Below are 20,553 nucleotides of genomic sequence, written 5' to 3' on the forward strand. Positions count from 1 at the left end.
GAGTCAGACATTTTCAAGTTATGGTTCCCCCAGCAATTGTAACTCTCGTCTCTTGTGCGTATGTTGTACTTTGCAGGACTGTATATGCTATTAAATTTACGCCCAATGTGTGTACGCACAGCATAGCAAAAAGAGCAGCCGTATATGACGGATCTGTACAGGCCTGATGGAGCGCTCCTGCGGGAACCCTAACTTTTAAACCCCACGGGCCGGATTCCGCATTTAGTTGCGCCAGTATAAGTCTGTTTGTGTTCATAACCTTCGTGTGCATTTGGCCCCCTAACGTTTATCCTGAAGTTGCCTGAAGCAGCACCCTTGGGTGCTTTTATGAGAGGGCAGTTTCCAGCTGTCTGTCAGCTCTGGGCAGGGTTAGGTGGCACAGTCATAACAACAACAGCAGAAGACAGAGCCCTATCGTCGCTGGAGCTTAGCGATGTTATAAGAGCCATGGAAGGAGAAAAAAATGACATAACGCGGTTCTCTTCGGGCCACAATTCAACAAACCATCCCCGCTCAGCAAAGCGCTGAAGCGTGTGCCTTAGTCTCATAGACTGTAATGGGAATTAAACACACATTTAAAGTTAAGCATGTGGTTAAGCACCTTGGTGAGGCAGTGCTTGAATGAGGATTTGAAGCGTACAGGAAAAAATGCGCTATTTTTTGGTAGATTTATCTTGTATCATTGCAGTCTTTTATTGAAAGGTGTGATCAAGGAGTTTGAGCTCAGGGCTGGATTCAGATCTGTTCAGAGGGGGTTTTTTTGTCCCGGTGTTTAGTCTCTTCCTTGCTACCCTTCGTGATGACTTGCTCTCCATCCTTGGTCTGATCATCATGCTGTGCCTCAGTTTCCCTGCTTGGTGCTCACCTGCCAGTGGATTAACTACTGAAGCTCCCTGAAGGTATGTGCTATCTGTGTATTGCTGTAAGTCATGAACGGAGGTGGGTAGCACTTTCTCCAGCCTGGAGATGGCTGCAGGAGCTGCCCGCTGTCAGGAAAGGCCCTGCAAGACACTTTCTGCAAGCTGTGTTTCCTGGTGATGTGCAGGAGCACCAGGGGCTGTGAGCAGCCGCCTCCCGAGCGGAGTGGTCAGCTCACAAACCTGCCCCTGCTCATGCTTCCAGTTGTTGTCCTTCCCCCCAACATCAGAGAGAGCCTTCAGACCAAGTAGTGTCAGGAGCAGAGGGACTGGAGATTGGAGGCGAGCAGAGCTGGAAGAAACCCCAAATCCAGGCCATCATCTGCCCCAAGGCAGGTCAGCACTGCTCTGTGTTTCTGGGTGGGTGTCCTCCAGTGACCAAGATGTCCCAGCTCCCCCAGGCACACGTTCTGGTGCATCGTGCTTCATACTGTTACATTTCTTCTTGAACGATCCTTGATCGATCCAGCATCACCAGCAGTGATGATCCAGCAGTGACGCCAGCATCAAGGCCACAAGAGTCCCTGTCAGGCTGCATCTGTGCCATTCAGCAGCCCGCGGTGATGATGGGGTGACGATAGCTAGAGACTGGTGTTATTCCAGCTGTAGGGAAGAACACAGTGTAACATGCTGCCCTGCTGTTTCGTTAAAGCTCAAGGGATCTTGTGTCATATGAGGATGTGTCTTAGACCTGGGCGGGTAAGGAAACACCAGAGTGCAGAGGAGGTTGTGATAAATGGCTGTGCATAGGAAAGGGAAGACTCTGAGAGATGTCTGTAGAGATCAGTCTTGTTTTTCATCGGTAAAGATCTGAAAGAAGATGCAAACAGCGCGTTAATTAAGATTTGCAGAAGAAATATTTAAATTGAGAGGTGCAGCAAAGAGAAAAAGAGCAATAACACAAAGGAGTCCTAGGGAGAAGCTGCTGTGGTGTCCAGATTTGGTCTGGAAAGGAGCAGGCACTATGCAATTGGACAGAATTACAGCTGGTATTTTTCTTCCAAAGTTGTCTCTAGTGCAGCTCTGTCGGGGTGTGAGCACTGGTGTGGGTGCATGTGTGGGGCCTGCCCTGGTGAAGGCCATGCTAGCACTCCTGGCAAAGCTGAAAGGGAGGCGGATGGACAGACCTGGGTCTTTTCTCTTGCAGAAATGTCATGTTGCAGACCTAGGGACTGACAGACCTCTACTCTTGAGTTTGACTGCAGCAGAGCATTTGGCCAAATGGATTGGTTGCTGATTAACGGACATCATTAGAAAGGCTAATGCAGATGCTCCCAACTCTGCTTCTGGTTGCAGTTCATTCTGGGACTCGGCCTTGGAGGAACTGTGACCAGGAACAAGCATCTGTCTGATGAAACGGCATTTATAGGGTCTCTGTGCCACAATTTGCCATCACTCTTAGTTAAATTCATTAGAAATCTGTTAGTTCAAATTTGTATCGGGTTTTAGCCATGCTGTAATGTTTGTTACACCCACTTATTGAATGCTGTTAAAGGTGCTTTCTTGTAGCCTTCGGCAATGGTTGAGACAAGCCAGGAAGGGTTTATGCATTAAGGTGCAGGGATCTGAGGTACAGTCCTTGCTGCTGGGAGCGCACCCTTGGGTATGCTGTTATAGGGATGGTGCCTCATCTGGCCATTTACGTCCACGGTCCCTGTGGCTCTTTCTGCGTCTGAGCTGACCCTGCTAATGAAATGTTTGAAAGATAGATAAGATGCTATAGAGCTGAATGCTGTGACTTGTGAAGAAATATGGGAAGGACAAAATTGGTGGATTAGAAGACTGGAAGGGACTGTGGTGGCCATCTATTCTGGCCAGCTGCATGCTACAGGGCATAGGATACCCCTGCATGAATTCTCATTTGAAATAAAGCATATAGTTTAGAAAAACAGCCTTGATATAAAAAAAGAAAAATTGACAGTGATGGATAATCCACTACAGCTCTTGGTAAATTGTTCTAGTGTTTAATTACCTTCACCGCAACAAAGAAAAGAAGGAAGAAGTACACAATATGAAGAGCTTTGAGGGATGTTATGGATATCACTTTTGCCTCTATTTGATGACCGTGCCGTGGTTTGCCACGTGGAACAACGCAGGGCAGCACAGTGCTCCGGCACGTTAACTCCAGGGGTGCCTCCTGCCACCAGTGTGGATTTGGGGTCCTGCTCATCGGTGCGGGGAAGAGGTGGGGGAAGCTCACCAAAGTTGCTAGGGACGATGATGTGGATGGGCCTTTGCTCGCTGTTTAGTCTGATGCCTTTAAAAGTTAGCCTTTGACTTGAGCTGCAGCTCCTGGTGGCAAGTGTCAAAGAGCAGTCAGCAGAAGGGGCCCCAAATGTGTCGGAAGAGATGGTAGATGGGAGGACAGCCCAGTTCAGCCCAGTAAGAGGTGATTAGAGATGTGGCTTGTTGTCAGTGCAACTCGGGACAATAATTGGCTAAGGATGTTGTGAAGGAGCACTAGCAGCTTCAAAGTTAGAAAAGAAATAGGGGCTTTTTTTTCACTAGGGGAATACATTTTATTAGTGTTCGGGGGACGCAACCAAGGGGATTCACTTTGGCACCAGGCTGATTGCTGCACTGTAGGCACAGGTCTTGCTCTGACCCACAAAAATGATGTTTTAGTCTAACAGGTCTACCCTACCCAAACCATGTACTCTTCCAGTCTGGGAAATCATGGACTATTTCCCACATTTAGACAGAAACTGCTGTGAGGTGCCTCAGGTTACCTGTTGCCTCTGTACAGTGATGCAAGCTGGTTCAAAAAAAGTGGTGAGAGGAACACAGGAAAGATCGCGGGCCTTGGGGGAAATGAGAGCAAATGGCCATGGTTATTAAGGGAATGATGTAGGAGTTAGGCACTGGGAATTTCCTGCCTGGCGATCTCTAAGTCAAAAGATGTATTTGTCTCAAGCCTAAGACAAAAAAGATACAAATCATCTCAAGACCCCGTCTCCAGTAAAGGTCTGGGGCTGGCAAAATGGCAGAAGCTAGCAGACACAAGCGTCTGGCAAGGAGACACTCAAAAAATGTTGGCAGAGGTTTCCTATCTTCTTGCCCAGGAGAGAGGGGTATGCAGGTCAAGTGGGGATTACTGAAAGAAAGGATAACGTGTAGGTATGATTCACAAGGGAGGACCTTCTTTTGTTACTTCAGCCCATTTGTTGGCATGTTTTTTGGCAGATAATTATGACTTTATTTTGTAAAGGCTGGGCTGCGTTGCTCCAATAGCGCTGTTTGACTGCAAAGCTTCTGAGCTTGAGGACTCCCGCAAGGAGCTGAGCCAAGTTCGTCCCACTAAAAGAGCCTGAAAAAGTGAGGGAGACCCAGGGACCAGGCCTGAGGTCAGCAGAGTCAGGAAGGGCCAGAGCCCATTGCAAGAAAGAGTCCATCCAGACTGCGGAGGCACCAGGACTCCCTCATGTTTCACATCTTTCATGGGAAGGATCATAGTCTGTGTGGGGGCAGATGGATTTTCCCATGCTCTTGTCCTTGCTTTAAAAAAGAAATGTACGTTCTCTTATTTTGAAGGTCTGGTTATCTAATAAAATAACATCTAGAAGTCAGTACCTTGTAGACAACTCCAAGGGTAATTCCTTTGATAACAGATGCTTTCCTTCCCATCCCCACTCCTGTATGAATGGTGCATCTGTTGGATATAGGGGGTTTCTGATGGTTCATCTAGACACAGCATGGTATAGCAATGGTTGGTGTTGTTTTTGGATATGCTTCTCATGCATCCTCTTGCAGTTCAGGAATTGTTAGGCATCTGGGACAGATACTCAGACACTGCTTGCTCTGCAGATCAATAGTTTTGCAACCCACAACACTGATGCAAGCACCCAATCTCCAAACTCTGATGGAGTTTGGAGGTGGCTTCTTCCAACAGTTTTTCTTTGGCTTTTAAAATAAGTCTCACCCTTGCTGCTTTCCAGCTTCAGCTGAAGTTTGTTCCCATGCCATGCCTGAGCCCCGAAGTTCTGCAGTTTCTGCATACGGCAAATATTATCCTCTTCAGCCCTTTTCTCCTAATGTCACAGCTTCTTTCCATCCATGTTCCTCTCCTGTGAGTCTTAGCAACCCTCCACATCACATGGGGGAACTTTTAGCCAGCACTAAATAGGCACCAGATGGACCATCTTCCTGTCTTATTACATCCGAATGCTATTTTATAGTCCAGACAATTTTACCTACTAAATTTTATTTCAGACCCTTATGTTGCACCTTTGCTTCATCTGGACTCGGTTCATACCAGGATTATAACAAGCTCTGAAGCAGGACGAAGACTATTCACCCGCTCTCCTGGAGCTTGGGGAGCTTGCAGCCCCGTTGCGAGGACCAGGTGCCTTGCACGCACGGGCCCGAAGCAGGAGCCTTGGCCTGAGGCCATGCACGAGGCAGTACACACCAGCGGCCTCCCTGCAGCGTCAGGAGGAGGTCGCGATGGTGGATGCCGCTGCCGCGAGGGTCCCGGCCCGGGGCGAGGTCGTGCCGTGCTGGCCCGTGGGCTCCGTGGCTCCCGCTCGGCTGGCTCGGGGCAGGGAGGAGTGCGGTGGGAAGGACAGGACATTACGCGGGAGAATATGCATGTTCACAGCTCAGAGGATTAAAGGCCCGTGTTCTTATCACTGCAGAACAGAGTATTATAAATCCAGTCTTAGAATACCAAATCCCCTCGCGGCTCGGCCATTGTTTGGGAATATTAAAAAGCTCTGAGACAGAAATAATCAGTTTCCGAATGACACACTGTCAAATAAAACATTTCTCATATTATCCCTTCCTTCCCCTTTCTCTCTCCCGCTCCCTCAGTTGGATAATTTAACATGAAAAATAGATTAAAATGAGGCTGGCTTGAATGCTTCCTAAGTTTGACTCTTTTTTTTTCCCCAGGAAGCTCTCCCTCTGTGTGTGTTGTGTTTAAACAAGCAGCTGCGGGCGCAGGGTTGGGGCGGAAGGATCACGTTGGAACTGAGCCGCCCTCGAAAACCTGATGACGGGCAGAGGAGATGGAGCAGGTGCCGGCAAGGTTTCCGTGCCGCTCCCTGGCAGATATTGCAGCCGGACCTATGGGACTGGTGTAATCCCAACTCGCAGCGCGGCCAAAAGGGCTGTGAAAGGGAGCCCGGAGCAGAGAGCGAGGGCTGTTTTAGCGGTGCCTGGTAGCGAAGGCTGTGCTGCCTCGGGGAAGTTTGTACGGGATTTGCCTCCTCTGTGCTTGCTTCTTCCGTGAAACGCCGTAGCAGCGAGGCCTCCCGCTTGTTGTCCCCATGCCCTGTAGCATGCAAGAGCTGCCTTTGGGGTTTTGTGGTGGGTAGCAGCTTGGATGGGAACTTTGGCTTACTTGAATTTACCCTGTTGTCTCCAATGACTTGCGAGGACTCCAGGCTGGAGGAGGAACAGCAGGCTAATAGCATCGGTGGCTTTGGACCTTTGTGTAGTTTCTCACTGGGGCCCCATCTAACAGGCTGATGGTTTTACTCGTTGCAGTCCGGCCTTTTACCCCATGGGCAGGCACAGTGCTGATCTAGCCAGCCAGCTGTGTGGCCCCTGGCACTTCCATGGATGGTTGCGAACCATTTCGTGTGTGATCTCTTGTTGCTTGGGTCCATCTGGCAAAGTTGCTCCTCATGCAGGGCTGGCTGGAGTCATCCTGGTGCTTTCTAAGAGTGCAGGCTTTCTGCAGTCCTGGTTCTCCACAGAGGGCGAGTGCATGGTGCCTGAGGCCGTGGAGAGGGGAAGAGCAGCCCTCTTCTGCTCACAACTTTGCAGTTGTGGAGGGCATCCAGGAGTAAGTCCAGCCAGGAGGCTTGGTGTTACGGCTGTTCCCAGTAGTCGTGGCAGTGAATTTTGTTGTTGCTCTGAAACATTTATGTAATGTCAGAGCCCTAACTCAGTTATTAAGTGCACTGGCACAGAAAACAGACCTAATTTTGCAGGGCGGTTTGTTTTGTTGATGTTCGTGCCCCTGCTGCGCCACGCGTCACTGGATCTCCCTTTCAGAGGGTTTGATGTGCAGCCATTTCTCTCAGGCAAACAAGACTTCCAAGGAAATGACCTCAATTTGGTGCTGTGTCGGGTGCAGGAACTCCCTGCCCTGAGGCACCTAACTTCTTTATTCTGGCTTTTCCAGCGGGTGCTGTGCAGTCCAGTACGGTTTCTTCTCCTGGTCTGATGGCTGCAGAAGGCCTGTGTGGGATGCAGTGATGGAGGGAGATGCCCAGGACTTGTGCTTAGACTGCATGTGGCCTGGATGGTGGAAGCCCTCTGCTGATGCATGTCACCAGCTGTTGTGAGAGAGCTTGGGATTGGAGCAGGAGGGGGTAAAGCAACCTGCCCCTGATTTCCACCCAGATAGAAGGTGTCTGTGTCCATTAGGCTATCCTTGCTGTGTCCAGACCCCGTGGCGGGGCAGTGTTGTGCTTGGAAAGGTCCTCCGTTTGCATCTCTTCCTACCCTCTTCCAGCTGATACAAGTGCATAAAATCTAACCTCGTGCTTCCTCCTCAGCAGGCTCTGGACCTGCTCTAGCTATTGCCGGGGAGGGCCCATGCAAGGGGGGACCCACTACCAGCAAACTCTGTAGCACAGGGTGGAGGGAGGCTGGTGTCTCTGCGGTCACACCATGTTATGAGCTATTGGGAGATGTGTCCCAGGCCTGGTCTAGGCTCTCCTTGCGTCAGCACTGCTCAAACCCAAGGAGGTGCGTTTCTTTTTGATTAGCTTGAGATGTCCTTGCTGTCTCTTGCTTCCCAGCACAGAAGGCCGGGTAGGATCCTCATCGAGGATGGCCCTTAGGTGCCCTAATCCTGCAGATAACGATCCCCAGTTAGCGAGCCCTGCCCTTCTCCCCAGCAGAGATCCCTGAGCGTCTCCTGGTCGCTCAAGTGTTACGTGTCTTGATGGAACGTGTCAGCTAAATTGGGAAAGTCAAGCTGAGCAAAGTCATCCTGCCTGCCCGAGCCCTTCTTCCTATTAGTGTCAATTACGGGACCAAATGAGAAAACAGATGAGCGTGGGGAGGGGAGAGGAGGGGGGATCCTAATGAGAGATGCCGAACTGGCTTTTGCTGGCTTGCTTTCTGCAGCTCGTGCTGCTGGGACGGGCTGGGGGACCCGTGTCCCCTCCTCCCCGGTTCCCTGCCCTTGCTGGCAACCTTTGCTGCCCCTCGGCTGCTGCTTCCTCTGCTCCAGGCGGTGGAGCGCGGTGCGAGCACCGAGACCGGAGCGTTTGCTCCATGCCCGTTGCGTGTCCCGGGGTGACAACCCGCAGAGTCCGGGAGCCTGGCGGCAGAGCGCGTGTTGCGACGCACTCGTGTGCAGCGCGGCATCGTGTTGTGCTAGGCTCTGCGGGATTGCTGGAGGATCACCCGTGCCTATGGCCGTGTCCGTTCCCTCCCGCGGGAGCCCGGCCCAGCTGCGCGTGCGTGCAGGGGCTTTTGGGGGTGCTCTGCCGGCCTTGCTGCCGGAGGGGGCGGCTGAGCCAAGCGTGGCTGCGTTTTGCTAGAACCTGCTCAGAGCATGGGCAAGCGTCGGGCCAGGCAAGAGCAGCGGACGCAACTGCAAATCCATCCAGCCGCGGCTGTCCGAGGGCCTGGCCCCCCAGCTAACTCATCCGGAGAACTGCAGTTTTCGATGCCGGCTCTTTATAGATGGTCCTCTTTAAGAGTCTGAGCCATGCTCTGGGTACGGCGCAGTGTTTTGAATTGAATGCAGATGAAATATTTACACGTCTTTCCTTTGCTTTTGCACACTCTGTAAAGTTCCCTAATATGGCGTTCTTTGTGCCAAATAAATGCCTGCCCTGCCCTGGCAGTTACATGTCATGCTCTAAAGCCCCAATTGCTCATGCCGCTCCTGATTTACATGCCCTGCTTTTCTGGTCTGCCACAAGATAAAATTGCCTGGGCTCTGCGGGGAGATTGAGTGGCTTGAAGCTAGCAAACACACATCTCTTGCTTACGTAGGGGGTGAGAGAGATTGTGTCTGTATTAACTTTGAGAACAGTCAGAGGCAGTGCCAGTGTCCTTCAGCGCTACCCAGCCCGTTTCCCGTGGGAAGAGAGACCACTTCTGTGGAGCCGCAGATATTTGGGAAGTATTTCTCCCCCTTCTCCCTGATGATAATGCAGTTGGAAGCTGCATCTAATAAAACTTGGAGGTGGGGGAAGAGGAGAGTTTTGCAGAGAAGGTCTCGGACTGGAATATGTCATGTGCGTGCTGTGTCCCCAGGTCTGCCACTAACTTCTCATGTAACCTTAGGCAGATCACTTGATTGTTTTGCAAAGCAAGAAATTGCACTTTGGTGCCTTGCTTGGGGAGTTTGGAGGATGCATCTAGTGATGCTGCAAGGTATTCAGTGACCTGATGGTGTGAGCAGGAGGCAAGACCCCTCCTTTGGAGAGCAAAAGCTTCGGGTGCAGGATGAGGGTAGGAGATGCTCAGGAGATGGGCAGTGGTGAGCAGACAAGCAGCCGGGGCATCAGACTGAAACCCAGGAGCTCTTTCCTGCTTATGTTCTGCTGCTCTGGGCAAGCATGACCTTAATACGTGACCCAGCCACATCTGTTCTTGGTCCTAGGGCTGGAGAGCCCTCTCCTGTAGCTTTGTCACCATTTCCAAGGAGGAGGGACAGCTGTCACAACCTGAAATGAAACTTCAGGGGCAGCCATGACCTGGGGAGCAGCAGCTGTGTTGTGATTTGTTACGTGGTCTTTTGTGTGAAAAGTTGTGTGTCTCTGCTGAGACTTCAGTGCTCCCATGTTGGTTGGTTGCTTGTTTTAATAAGGTTTTTACTCCTAAATGGTGGGAGACAGCTACCTTCTTTCCCACCTCCTCACACAGGGATGGAGGGATCAGAGCTAGCATCACCTTGGCCTGTGTGTGGCAAGCCAGGTGGGCTGGTAGAACTCAGGGGGGATTACTGAGAACCAATTCTCTGGGAGAGTGGGCAAAATAACTTGGGGCAGAGCTGCACTGGAGGTTGCTGCACTGTCCTGGCCAGAAGGCCTCCTCCGGTTCTGCTGCACTGCATGCCAGTCATAGTCCGCTCGGAAGCGGCTGCATTTGCCCAGCTTTCCCTGCCTGCACGTGGTTTGTGGAGCACAGCAGGGTCTGCACTGATGAAAAGATGTTCTTGAAAAGGAAGATGGTGTTTGGATGCTGGTCACAGCATCTCCTCACCCATCCCTACCGCTTATGGATCAGGCCCTCCTGGCTCTCCTGACATTTGTCTGTCTTCTCTCTGCAGGGTGGTCTGATTGCTCTGCTCCTGCTCCTGTTGGTCTTCACAGTGGCTCTTTATGCTCAGCGGCGCTGGCACAAACGCCGCCGGATCCCCCAGAAGAGTGCCAGCACAGAGGCCACGCATGAGATCCACTACATCCCTTCAGTGCTGCTGGGTCCGCAGGCCCGTGAGAGCTTCCGCAACTCGCGCCTCCAGGCCCACAACTCGGTCATTGGGGTGCCTATCCGCGAGACCCCCATCCTGGATGACTACGAGGATGAGGAAGAGGAGGAGACCCCACGACGGGCAGAGCCCAGCACCAGGGAGGATGAGTTTGGCAGCCAAGTGACACGGACGTTGGAGAGCCTGGGCCGGGGCGGGGAGGAGAAAGCTGACTATGAGAAGAAAGGTTGGTTGCTTTTCTTTCTGTTCTTTCCCACTTTCCATCCCCTGCTGGTCTCTGTCCTGTGCAGTGCCACTTGGAGCGGATAGCTCAGCCTGGCTGCAGCTGGTACCCAAAGCCCTGGAGGGAACATACCTCTTGCAGCCTCTGCCATACCCATATAGCCTCTGTAGGACAGATGCTTGGCTGTCCAAAGTGGCAGCCACTGCGTGTAAAAGTTGGTTGCTCCCTCTTGCCTAGTGGGTACTTCAGAGGGGGGGATCCTGTCAGAGCTTCTTCGGTTGCATTAGTAGCTCAGTTGATAGCTCTGTGTGTGAGGGAGCAGCATTATCCCCTCCTTAGAGATGACTTCAGCATCTGCTATGTTTCTGTTCAATTTGAGCCCTGCCAGGGACTTCTCAACTCTTTGTGGTGCTTGGTGGAGGCAGTGCAGAGGGAGGAGGGTGGTTGTGCAGAAGTGCATGCTTTGGCTTTTGTCCTAAGCTTTCATCTTCAAGGCGGTTTGCAGACCTTGTCCTGGAGCTGCTCTCCCTGAGAGGGGAATTACCTCTTGACAGTGCTGGGGAAACTGAGGCACAGTTAGCTGCGAGCCCTTAGCTATCACTGCCAGCTCCCAAGCCACCAGTCCCCTGGTCTCACAGTACTCCCTCACTGTGCTTTACTGGTGGGTCAGGTGCTGTAGGGACTATATAAGCTGTGTGCCTAGGAGCTCCACGGAGATGTGGTTTCCTAGGATTTGGCTTGTCTACTTCATCAAATCTTCCTATAAAATTGGAGTCTTCCATTTTGAGCAAAAGCTTACCCAGCATGATGAAATGGGCACCTGATGGCTATAATTTTGGCCTGGGTTGGCATATCTGATCCTAATTATGGCAGACTGCTGTGAAAATCCCAGAGAGTTATGGGATACCCTGCTGGGGGAACAGAAGTGGTGTTTCAGGTGTCTGAGTCCTGCATACTCTTAGAGCTCCTGCTAGAATGACGTTGTCCCCAGGAACACGAGTTGTTCTTTTCCTGAGTACTTGTACAGCACAAGGCATGGGACATGGCATGGGACAGTCGTTCCTGGCTGCTCCAACAGTGCTGGTGAGTAATTGCTCCTGCTCAGCCTGTGTGATGTGCTCCTAAACAGGATGAGGATATCAGGAGCCATACTGACTTTTTGCCTTGGGTGAGTGTTAGCACGCGGGCATTAATCAGACCGGTGTTTATTCTTTAGGTGGCAGAAACTTTCATTGCTTTGCTGTAGAGTAGCACATTAGTTTTAGCAAGCAAACATGTTGGTGCGATGGGAGCCCTGTGAGCCTGCTGAGCCTTGATGGTCCTTGGAGAGCTGCTCCATAAAGCTGTGTTTTCCAGTAGTGGCAAAACATACCCTGTCTTTTATTCTCTGAGCAATCAACCAAACGATCCTGCAGTCACCCACAAACAGAGTCGTCAGGGCTGCAGATTTAAGGCGCACACGTAGAAGCCCTGTAAGGAGCTGGAGATGGCAAATCAGAAACATCTCATGGTAGGGGGAGAACTACAGAACTGAATCCATATGGATCTGATAGAAATAGATCTTAAATGTATTCTGTTTCCTACCCATGGTGTGTGGTATTTAGCCCTGCTGCGGAAGAAGCATGGCAGGTACGGCGTTATATAACATCTATAGGTTAGAATAGAAAGAAGCCTATAAAATTCTGCGTATGTGGGTTCTGGCTGCTGGTTGTTGTAGTATCTGCCAAGCCCTCTGGTGCTGACTGTGCTTGTACGGTATAATATTGGATAATGTCACTGTTGCGAAGGTGTTAATCCTCTGACGGACATGGGGAGCTGGGCAGCGAGGGCTGGGTTTGCGTGTCTGTCCCTGAGCCCCCTTCTGAGCAGGTGAGATTGCTGGGGACGCTTTGTGCCTTCCCAGAAGGTGCTGGGCTGGCACTTGGAGGTGCTGTGGTCTCTTTGGGGTCCCCCCTCTCTCTGATGAAGGGCCCAAGTGCCAAAGAAGCCATCTCCAGCCCAGAAAGAAAGTAGCTGTGGTGGGAAGCCGGGCTTCTCTGGGTGAAGCAGTCTGGTGCTGGCACAGCGAGTGCTGGTGCAGCTGAAGGTTGCATACAGTCAGACAGACGGGGTTCCTCTGTCGTCACTGTTTGAATGCTTGCGCTTGTTGCTGGCTGCGTAGGATATCTGGGAGCAGAGGGGAGTCCATATGGCCGGGGCCTTGGCGCTGCTTCTGCAGGCTGAACAAGGGGAGAGGCGAGTTATCTGCTATAGAGTTGTGCGACTTCTCCTGGGAGAGGAGGAGCAAGACCAAACCACAGGCGACAGATGTTAGCCATGTCTCTTAATGTGCTGCTGGAAGGCGCTCAGACGCTCTAGGAGGAGGCCGGTGCCGGAGCCTATATGAAGCACACTAGACTGACTTCTCTTTATTTAATTGTTCTCTTAACTGCAAGTAAAGTTCGTGCTGCCAGACCGTGTGGCTCTGCTCTTTGCGCTTGGAGCATCGTAGCTTAGAGGGACGGGCTCGCTCTGGGTTGCTCTGACCCTGCCCGTCCGTGAGGGACGGGGGTCGGGAGGCTGGCTGCGCGGGCACAGCTAGCGGGGTTTGTGTCTCCTGCGCGGAGAAGAAAGCGCTTTCCCCAGAGTGTTTAGGCTAATGCACATTTGATTGCCTGCGGTTTTTTGAAGACCGTCTCTCTGAGACTGTAACACCCACCTCTGCTTATTGAAATGTCATTAGAAAGCGTTTAACATTGTTAACCTGCAAAGTACAGTAAAACGCGTTCAAATAAACAAAAGCGAGGTACATTAGTTTTAATTGCTGAGCCGCTCCGGCCGACGGGAGGAAGGGACGCGCCGGCTCCCTTCTCGCGGCGTCAGGGCTCGTGGGGTGACGCCGGACTGTCCTTGCTTTCTTCCCATGGGTGTGCGCGACGCCCTCGAAGGCAGGGCGGTTGGGGTGCTGCCGGGGGCCGCGCTGCCTTGGGGCTCAGGCAGGATGGGGATCCAGGACGTGAGCCAGCGAGAGCCGGGAGGAGGTACCACGTCTGCAAAGCAGGTCCCTACGCCTGCGACAGTCACCAAGTGGCATCTGAAGTCGTGGTTTTTCCCCCGTGCATGAAGTGCATCTTATTCTTTCCTCTTTTAAGCCAGATCGTCGTGATGGTGACGGTTATCGTTGCTCGGAGAAGCACGGAGGTGCCCCGGGGTCCACCGGCCGCCCTGAAGCGCTGATCTGAGCAGCCGCGTTGGCGTCCGCCTTTGTGTGCGGCTGGCTGTTGCCAGCCTGCGGTGTTAAGAGATGTCTGCCCAACCCTGCGCTCAGTGAGAGCAAACAAATGAAAGCCTTCATATGTTGTAACTCAACTGCCTTTTTTATTCTTTCATATTCTCTTCTTTGTTTTGCTTTTCTATAAATTATTTAGAATCGTATGAGTGGGGAAGACAGCAGTAACTGCATTTCAGTACTCTTCAAAACATAGTAGTAAACAAGATCTAGGGCAGAATATTAAACTCTCCAAGGACTTCAGGAATTGGCGATAAAGTACCTTTTATGCTGACTGAAAAATCCCCCCAACCTGGGGCTGCAACCAGTCTCCAGGGCCAGGACTGCCCACAGACTGCCAGCGGCTGTGAGTTACATTCACCAATTCTCCCGCCAGTTCTCCTAATTACTGTGCCGTGCTTTGCACCTTGAATTGAGGCAGAGGAGAGAAGATAAAACCTTAATGAAACCGGCAAAATAACTCAGAAATTATGGAGATGCCCAAATCTTTCAGAAGACTCCCTGAACATCTGCTGCTCCTGCAATTTAGGAACCGTGACCATAACCCTGTCTCAGAGAAGGCAGAAGGGGAGCACTTGGATGGATATGCAAAGCCGTGTAGGACTATTGGGTTGTCGTTGGCTTTTGTCCATGTGGTGTGCTTGAATGCCTTTCTGTTGCTTGGAAATTTGGTGTCTTGGGAGTCTCCGGTCTGAACATCTGTGGCACAACCCAGTCCTGAGTTCTGGCTCTTGTCTAGCCGCCCCAGCAGAGATGCTCGTGGTGCCTGGCCCAGTGTCGGTCAGAGTGCTGTGAGACACCTCAGTTCCTTTGGTTGAGGAGTGACACGTTCCTGGCACTTTTTAAGAGCAGCTCCATGTGTGTCCTTAGCAAGGTATCTTCATCACTGTGTGTTTGCACCTTTCCTGTTCTGGTCCCTCTGAAGCCTTCTGGTGGCTTACCACGTGTTTCCTCCCATGGGGTCACCTTCTCTCTCCGTAAGGAGGCTCTTCTCAAGCAGCCAAGCTACAGCATCCCCAAGTTGCTTCTCTCTGCTGAAGGTGGCCAGAGCCTGGTAGCTGTAGTCCTGATTAGGATTTCCAGGCCGAAAATATGAATACATGTGCTGTGAGCCTTGCACTCGCACCTCATAGCTGGTTTGCACTTGCATGGGAAACACAATGATCTGGGATGCATCAGATGTACCTTACACCCAGGCGTTTTGACCTGCCCATGAGCAGCAGATACAGCTGGGATTCCTGTGAGAGTGTAGCAGATGGGCTGCAGAAACCGCGGTTGGTGTGAGCAGGCGCCACATACCTGGAGATCAATTCTGTTCGGGCAAAATTTTACAGGTGGATAAAAGGTGAATGTGTCTAGGGAAACCCAGCTGTAGGGTGACCCTAGGGTAAGGTCAGGGCCTACCTTCTCCTGCTCTGCCTTGCCTCCATCATCAATATGCCTGCCTTGCTTTACCCACCTGCTTGGTCAGGAGCTGCCGGGTTTCGGTGTGACACCCTAGGCCGGGCAGGAAACTGTACCAGCTTCCCCGTGGGTCAGCTAGCATCTGGGGAAAAAGCTCTCCTTGCTGCTCTTGCGGCGTAGCTTTGTGATAAGACATCGGCTGGGACTTGTCAGCGGGCTCCAAACGGTATCATGTTGCGGGCTGTCACAAAAGGCTCTTTCAAGTGTCAGTCCCCAGCATTAATTACCAGGGACGGCAAATCCGACGAAGAACCAGCGTTACCTCCGCCTTTGCGTGCTTATGGCTTTCTCCTGCGTGGTGGGGCTCTCAAGCGCGGCGTGCCGTGCGGAGTGAGCGATTGGAGGTGCGCTGGGCCCGGCCTGGCACCCCGGGTGCTGCCTCCCCTCCACCGGGCTGCGATGCAGCAGGCGCTTCCCGTCGTCAGGAGCTTGTGCGTGCCGTGCTGCGCGGCCTGTTGGGATCGATTGCACTTCCCATGGGGAGCGTTTTCCTCTGGAGGTCGTGCAGCAAAAATGTCTGCTTCGCAAATCGCGGGCAAGCCGAGCACGAATCCGTTGAGCCAAACTTTCCTTGAGAGTCTCGGACACGGCTCTGCAGCGAGGCGTGTGGAAAGGCAGCTCCCTTGCGCTGCCGGAGCGTGTGAAGCAGAGCTCGGTGCAAACAAACAGAGGAGCAATGTGCTGAATAATGACATCTAGCAACAAGCGCGTCTGGGTGATAAAGTTAATGAAATTACAGGTTCTGACCTGATACCAGGCTCTGCTGTGGGTAGATAAACAGCAGGGCAAAGATGAGATGTTTATTTCTCCCCAGCTGCAGCCTGTAATCTGGATGCACCGTGCAGGGCCATTAACATTATTACTGTTATGCAAAATCATTTTTGATTGGGGAAGAAAAAAAAAAAATCCCCCAACTCCCTAGAAAATGGAAAGCTGACAAAATTAGAATTGCAGCAGGAGCACAAACTGACCTGGTGACATTGCACAGAGCCCAGATGAATTTAGACAGAATGAAAATCCAAGGCAGTTTATGAAGAAGAAAAGTAGTCTCTCTTACTAATAAAACAGAGCGAGGGTAGAGGCAAGAGACAGGGAGTTCTTATTAGCCCAAAGGGTCCCTTTGTGCTGCTACGGAAAGGGGGTTGTGCAGTCTTCTCACAGTTTTGAGGTTGCCACAGGCAATTAAGAAGTCTCCAAGAGTTTCTTGCTTCGTGGGTCTGAGAGGTGCAGACTGGTGTTTGTTCTTGTGAGATGTGTTTCCTCTGGTCTTGGCTTTTGCTGGGGCGATGGAAATGGTGTCCCAGTGGATTTGTAGCCTTCTGCAGTTATGAAGTTTTGGTAAAGTCCTGTGGGTGCCGTCACCTTCCTCACCTCCCTGTACACCTGTCCTTCACTGACTCTCTGAACCAAGCCTCATTCCTCCAGACAGTTGACGATGGATGCTCCTGACAACTTCTGCCTTCCCTTGCCTTTCCTGAGCAGATGGCCTCAAGCTCCAGCCCTTTGGGAACTCCTAACTTGCTTTTCTCTTTTTATGTCTTTGGCTCTCATCTATCATCATATCGCTTTGTCCTATAGCAGCAGGAATGCTTTACTTCCGTTCATCAAATACTATTTCAAAGGGTTTGTCCCCTAGTCCATCGCAGGCAGCACCATTAGATCCTACAGTGTTACAGATGGGACACGTTGATTACATGGAGATGGGGCTAGTAAGTCAAGGTAAATGAAAGCAGAGCAAACTTGAATGTGGCATTACCAACAAGTTCCCCAGACCCTCTGAGGAGAGAGGATGATTATCTGTCCAAACAGGTTTTAACACGTTTGGAAAGAAATCCCCAACTCTTTGCTAGTGAAATCCTCTTGGCATTTTCTGGCTTTGTGAAGCCAGTCGTGGGGCAAGAAGGAGAGAAGATTTTGCCTAAACATATTCTCCTAAGGATCAGTGGGAACCAGAACTTTTGCATGGTGAAAAGTGAGCAGAAAATAGAGGGGTGCGATACCAGGCTTGAAAATTTATGTATCTGCCATACCAGTCCTGCAACAAAGGACCCATCTTTATTTTCTTTGTTTCTTTCATGTTCAGGAAAAGAAAGAATTGTTCAAGCAGACCTTCCTGCTCTTGTCACAGACACTGCAGTCTGGGTATGGCCTCCAAGTCTAGACAGGAGACATGACTTATTACCAACAGTACAGATGATGAATACAATGGGAATTATCAGAGGCATGGTTGTGCTTCTTGCAGTCATCTTGAATTCATAACTCCTCGACTTTTTTCTAATCTGCTGTGTTGACTTGGGCAAATCTCTTCAGTTTTTCTTACTTAATCCATAGATGCTTTTCTCAGCAGTGATGGTGGGTGGCCTTTTTAGCATGCCTGAAAGATAGCTCAGTAACTAGAGTGTGAACCTGGAGAGAGCTATTTGACTCCAGTCTGCCACAGGCTGCTTTTTTAACCCTGACTAAGTCACTTTGTGGTCCAGTCTTCATCTGTGAATTGGAGAAGGTTGTCAAAATCATAAGACAGACATTTAAATCCAGGCTGTGTCAGGCGTGTAAGCAAACTCTATTATTCATTATCATCTGCTGGTGCAGTGCCTGTGAGCTTCACATGGGACCATGACCTCTGTGTACTGGGAGCTGTACGAACCCAGGAGGAAAACGACATGTCTCTCCTTAGAGAGCTTCTGGTCTGCATGTGAAGCAAAAGCAGCAGATGGGGGAGCACAAGGAAATGTGAGGTCATGGTAATATAAGAGGTTGTGGTGCCTTGCAGCCAAGCTGCTCTTGGATTTCTCTGGCTCGTGTAGTGAAAGAGAATTTGAAGGAGGAATATTTTTGACAGGGTTACGGGGAGATGAATGGCTTAGGTTTGAAATAACAGAAAAAGGGCAGATAGAGGAAGGGTTGAATTAGTTGGCTAGGAAAGTGATCTCCAGAACAGCATTTGTCAAGGCTGGAGATAAGGATGTTTCAGGGACGGAGATGCGGAATAGGAAGATGGATAGTTAAGCTGTGTCCTGGAGGTGTTACTTATAACAAATGTGTGAGCTCTGGAGTATCTGGATGTGAGCGCTAACAAGAGGATCTGAGTCAGAGGTGATGTCCCGGTAACAGTCTAAGTGACAGGCAGGCCGAGGTCACGCTGCTTGTCCTCAGTAGCGGGAAAGGACATCTCATGGAAAACCTGATGGAGAAGAGCAACCCGATTTTGCTGAGCTCAAGCTGCCAGGCATCCCTGAGGAGAAGTCAAAGACGGGCCAGGCTCATAGTTCGGACGCCGGCAGGGCGTTGTGCTGCGGTGCTGGGGCTTGCTGTCGTCACGTCCCCCACGGCTGCCGCGATGGGGCTGGGAGCTGGCTTGCTCCTGGTGCAGCCTGTCTCCAGCTGCCTTTCGCTAGTGTAGGCAGATGCAGAGCGCCCATGAATCATAGTATTAATCAGAGGCTTTCTGAGCCTTTAATAAATAAAATGATGGCTTAACGTTTGCTGGGGCTGGAAGCTAAAATGGGACAGTACGTCAGGTTGGTATTGGATGTGTCTTGGGGCTCTATCTTCTTTTCCATGACCTAATGGGATCATGACCCTCTTTGTATTTGATCAGCTTTTCCTCAGATCTAATCCCCACCAACTTTTTGCATAATTCCCCAAGACCTTTTAAAATGTATATTCGCGCAGCTCGTGTGGCTGCAGTGAAAAACGTTCATTGCCGTCCACTGATTCCTGGCTGACAAAAATCCCACTGCAAATTTCAGCTTAGAAGAAATCAAAATAAATTAGACCCTCCAGGATAAGAAACGGGTCCCAATTCAGTAAAGCATTTAAGCACGTGCTTATCTAGTGTCTCTAGTTATCAGAGCAATTAAGCATGACTTTAAGTCAGATGTGCTTAATTCCAAGTGATTTGAGTGCATTGCTGAAGAGAAGTGGAGAGAATAGGGGCCCCAGTTGCAGAGGTTATAATGGATATGCCATTTTATAGTGATGCCAGCTGTGACTTAATGTTGATTTGAAAATGTATATACCTGCCAAGGAAAAACTTTGCTTTCCAGAGACATAAACATGGTCATAATTAATATATTATTTGCCTTTCCAGCTCTGAAAGGAGAGCTCCCAAGTTGGAGTTTTAGGTTTGTTTTGATCGCCCCATCAAACAAAACTGATTGCATCAGGTCCCGGTTTGGGTTGTCATGGGGACAACCCTGTTGATGCCTGTGTGCTTTATTCCGTGGGGAGGTCCAAGTTCAGGAGAAATGTGAGTCGGGTGAGGGAGGTCTGTGCGCGCAGGGGAGTGCATTATGGGGCTATTCTCCATTAATGGGCTGAGCAAGGAGAGGTCTCAAGGTATAAAAGAGCTGTGGGGTGTTGCGTTGGGGGTTCCTGCCTGGCCAGCACTCAGTTGCTTGCAGGGAAGGGGCACAAGCTGCTTGGGAAGTGGCACAGAGTGTGAAATTGCACCTTTCCAGCTGGATCTGACCCCATTTCAGAGCTGGGTGACAGGCGCTCGGGGCCTTTCCTTTGCAGTGAGGAGGGAACGATGGTCTTTTGGCCTGGTGCTGCTGCAGGACTCCCCTGCACGCCTCCCAAAAGCTTCCGCATCCCGTCACCTGTCCCGCTCCTGCACAGCAGCCCTCTGCCAAAACAAGCCTGCAGGGGCTCCCTGCCCAGGAAGCCCTCGGAGGGGCTGGTGTCTCCCTCTGGGCTCATGTGTCCCCCTCCGTGGGAGGTGTCATGGGCTCCTGGCAGTGCCGGTGCATCCATGGAGCACAGCATATCATGCTGGCACATGCTTAGTGACTAGTTAAGGCTTAAACATCTCTCATCCAGCTGCGGCTTTCCCTGGCCCGCCACAAAGGCTGCTGTGGAGAAAATGGTCTTAGGTTGGATTTCTTGATGAAAAGATTTTTGTTGTTTTTCCTCCCCTTCCTTTGCCTTTGCTATATTCTGCTTGCTAATTTTATGAGACAGAGGAGGAAAGAAGCAGATGGAAAAGTGGCTTCTGATGGTGCCATGGGGAATCAAAGAGAAAAGGGGTGTTTTAATATACCAGCATTTCGCTGAGCATCCCAAAGGGATAGCGGTTTCATGAAGTCCCACTGGTTTATCACTGTTTTGCAAGACTTGGGCTGGTCTCACCCTGATGCTAGTGGCTTCCCGAGCCTGGAATAGCCAGGTGACTTGAACCAGAAGAGGAGGGTCCTTTGTAATCCCCTCTTCCAGCCAAAGCTGTGTGACTCGTAGCCCATCAAGTCAGCAGCTCTTTTAACATGAGCTTTGTTGG

The 20,553-nt window shown here is 51.0% G+C and overlaps 1 protein-coding gene across 1 annotated transcript in view; it reads left to right on the top strand.

Moving 5' to 3' along the window:
- ASTN2 (astrotactin 2) overlaps positions 1-20,553 on the top strand; it is a 433,335-nt gene that overhangs the window by 106,131 nt on the left and 306,651 nt on the right. Inside the window, exon 3 of the mRNA XM_067309282.1 lies at positions 10,162-10,546. Coding sequence (XP_067165383.1) covers positions 10,162-10,546 — 385 coding nt within the window. The remainder of the gene's footprint in view (positions 1-10,161; positions 10,547-20,553) is intronic.

This window comes from Apteryx mantelli, chromosome 21 (assembly GCF_036417845.1).
Source record: "Apteryx mantelli isolate bAptMan1 chromosome 21, bAptMan1.hap1, whole genome shotgun sequence".
Lineage (NCBI taxonomy): Eukaryota > Metazoa > Chordata > Aves > Apterygiformes > Apterygidae > Apteryx > Apteryx mantelli.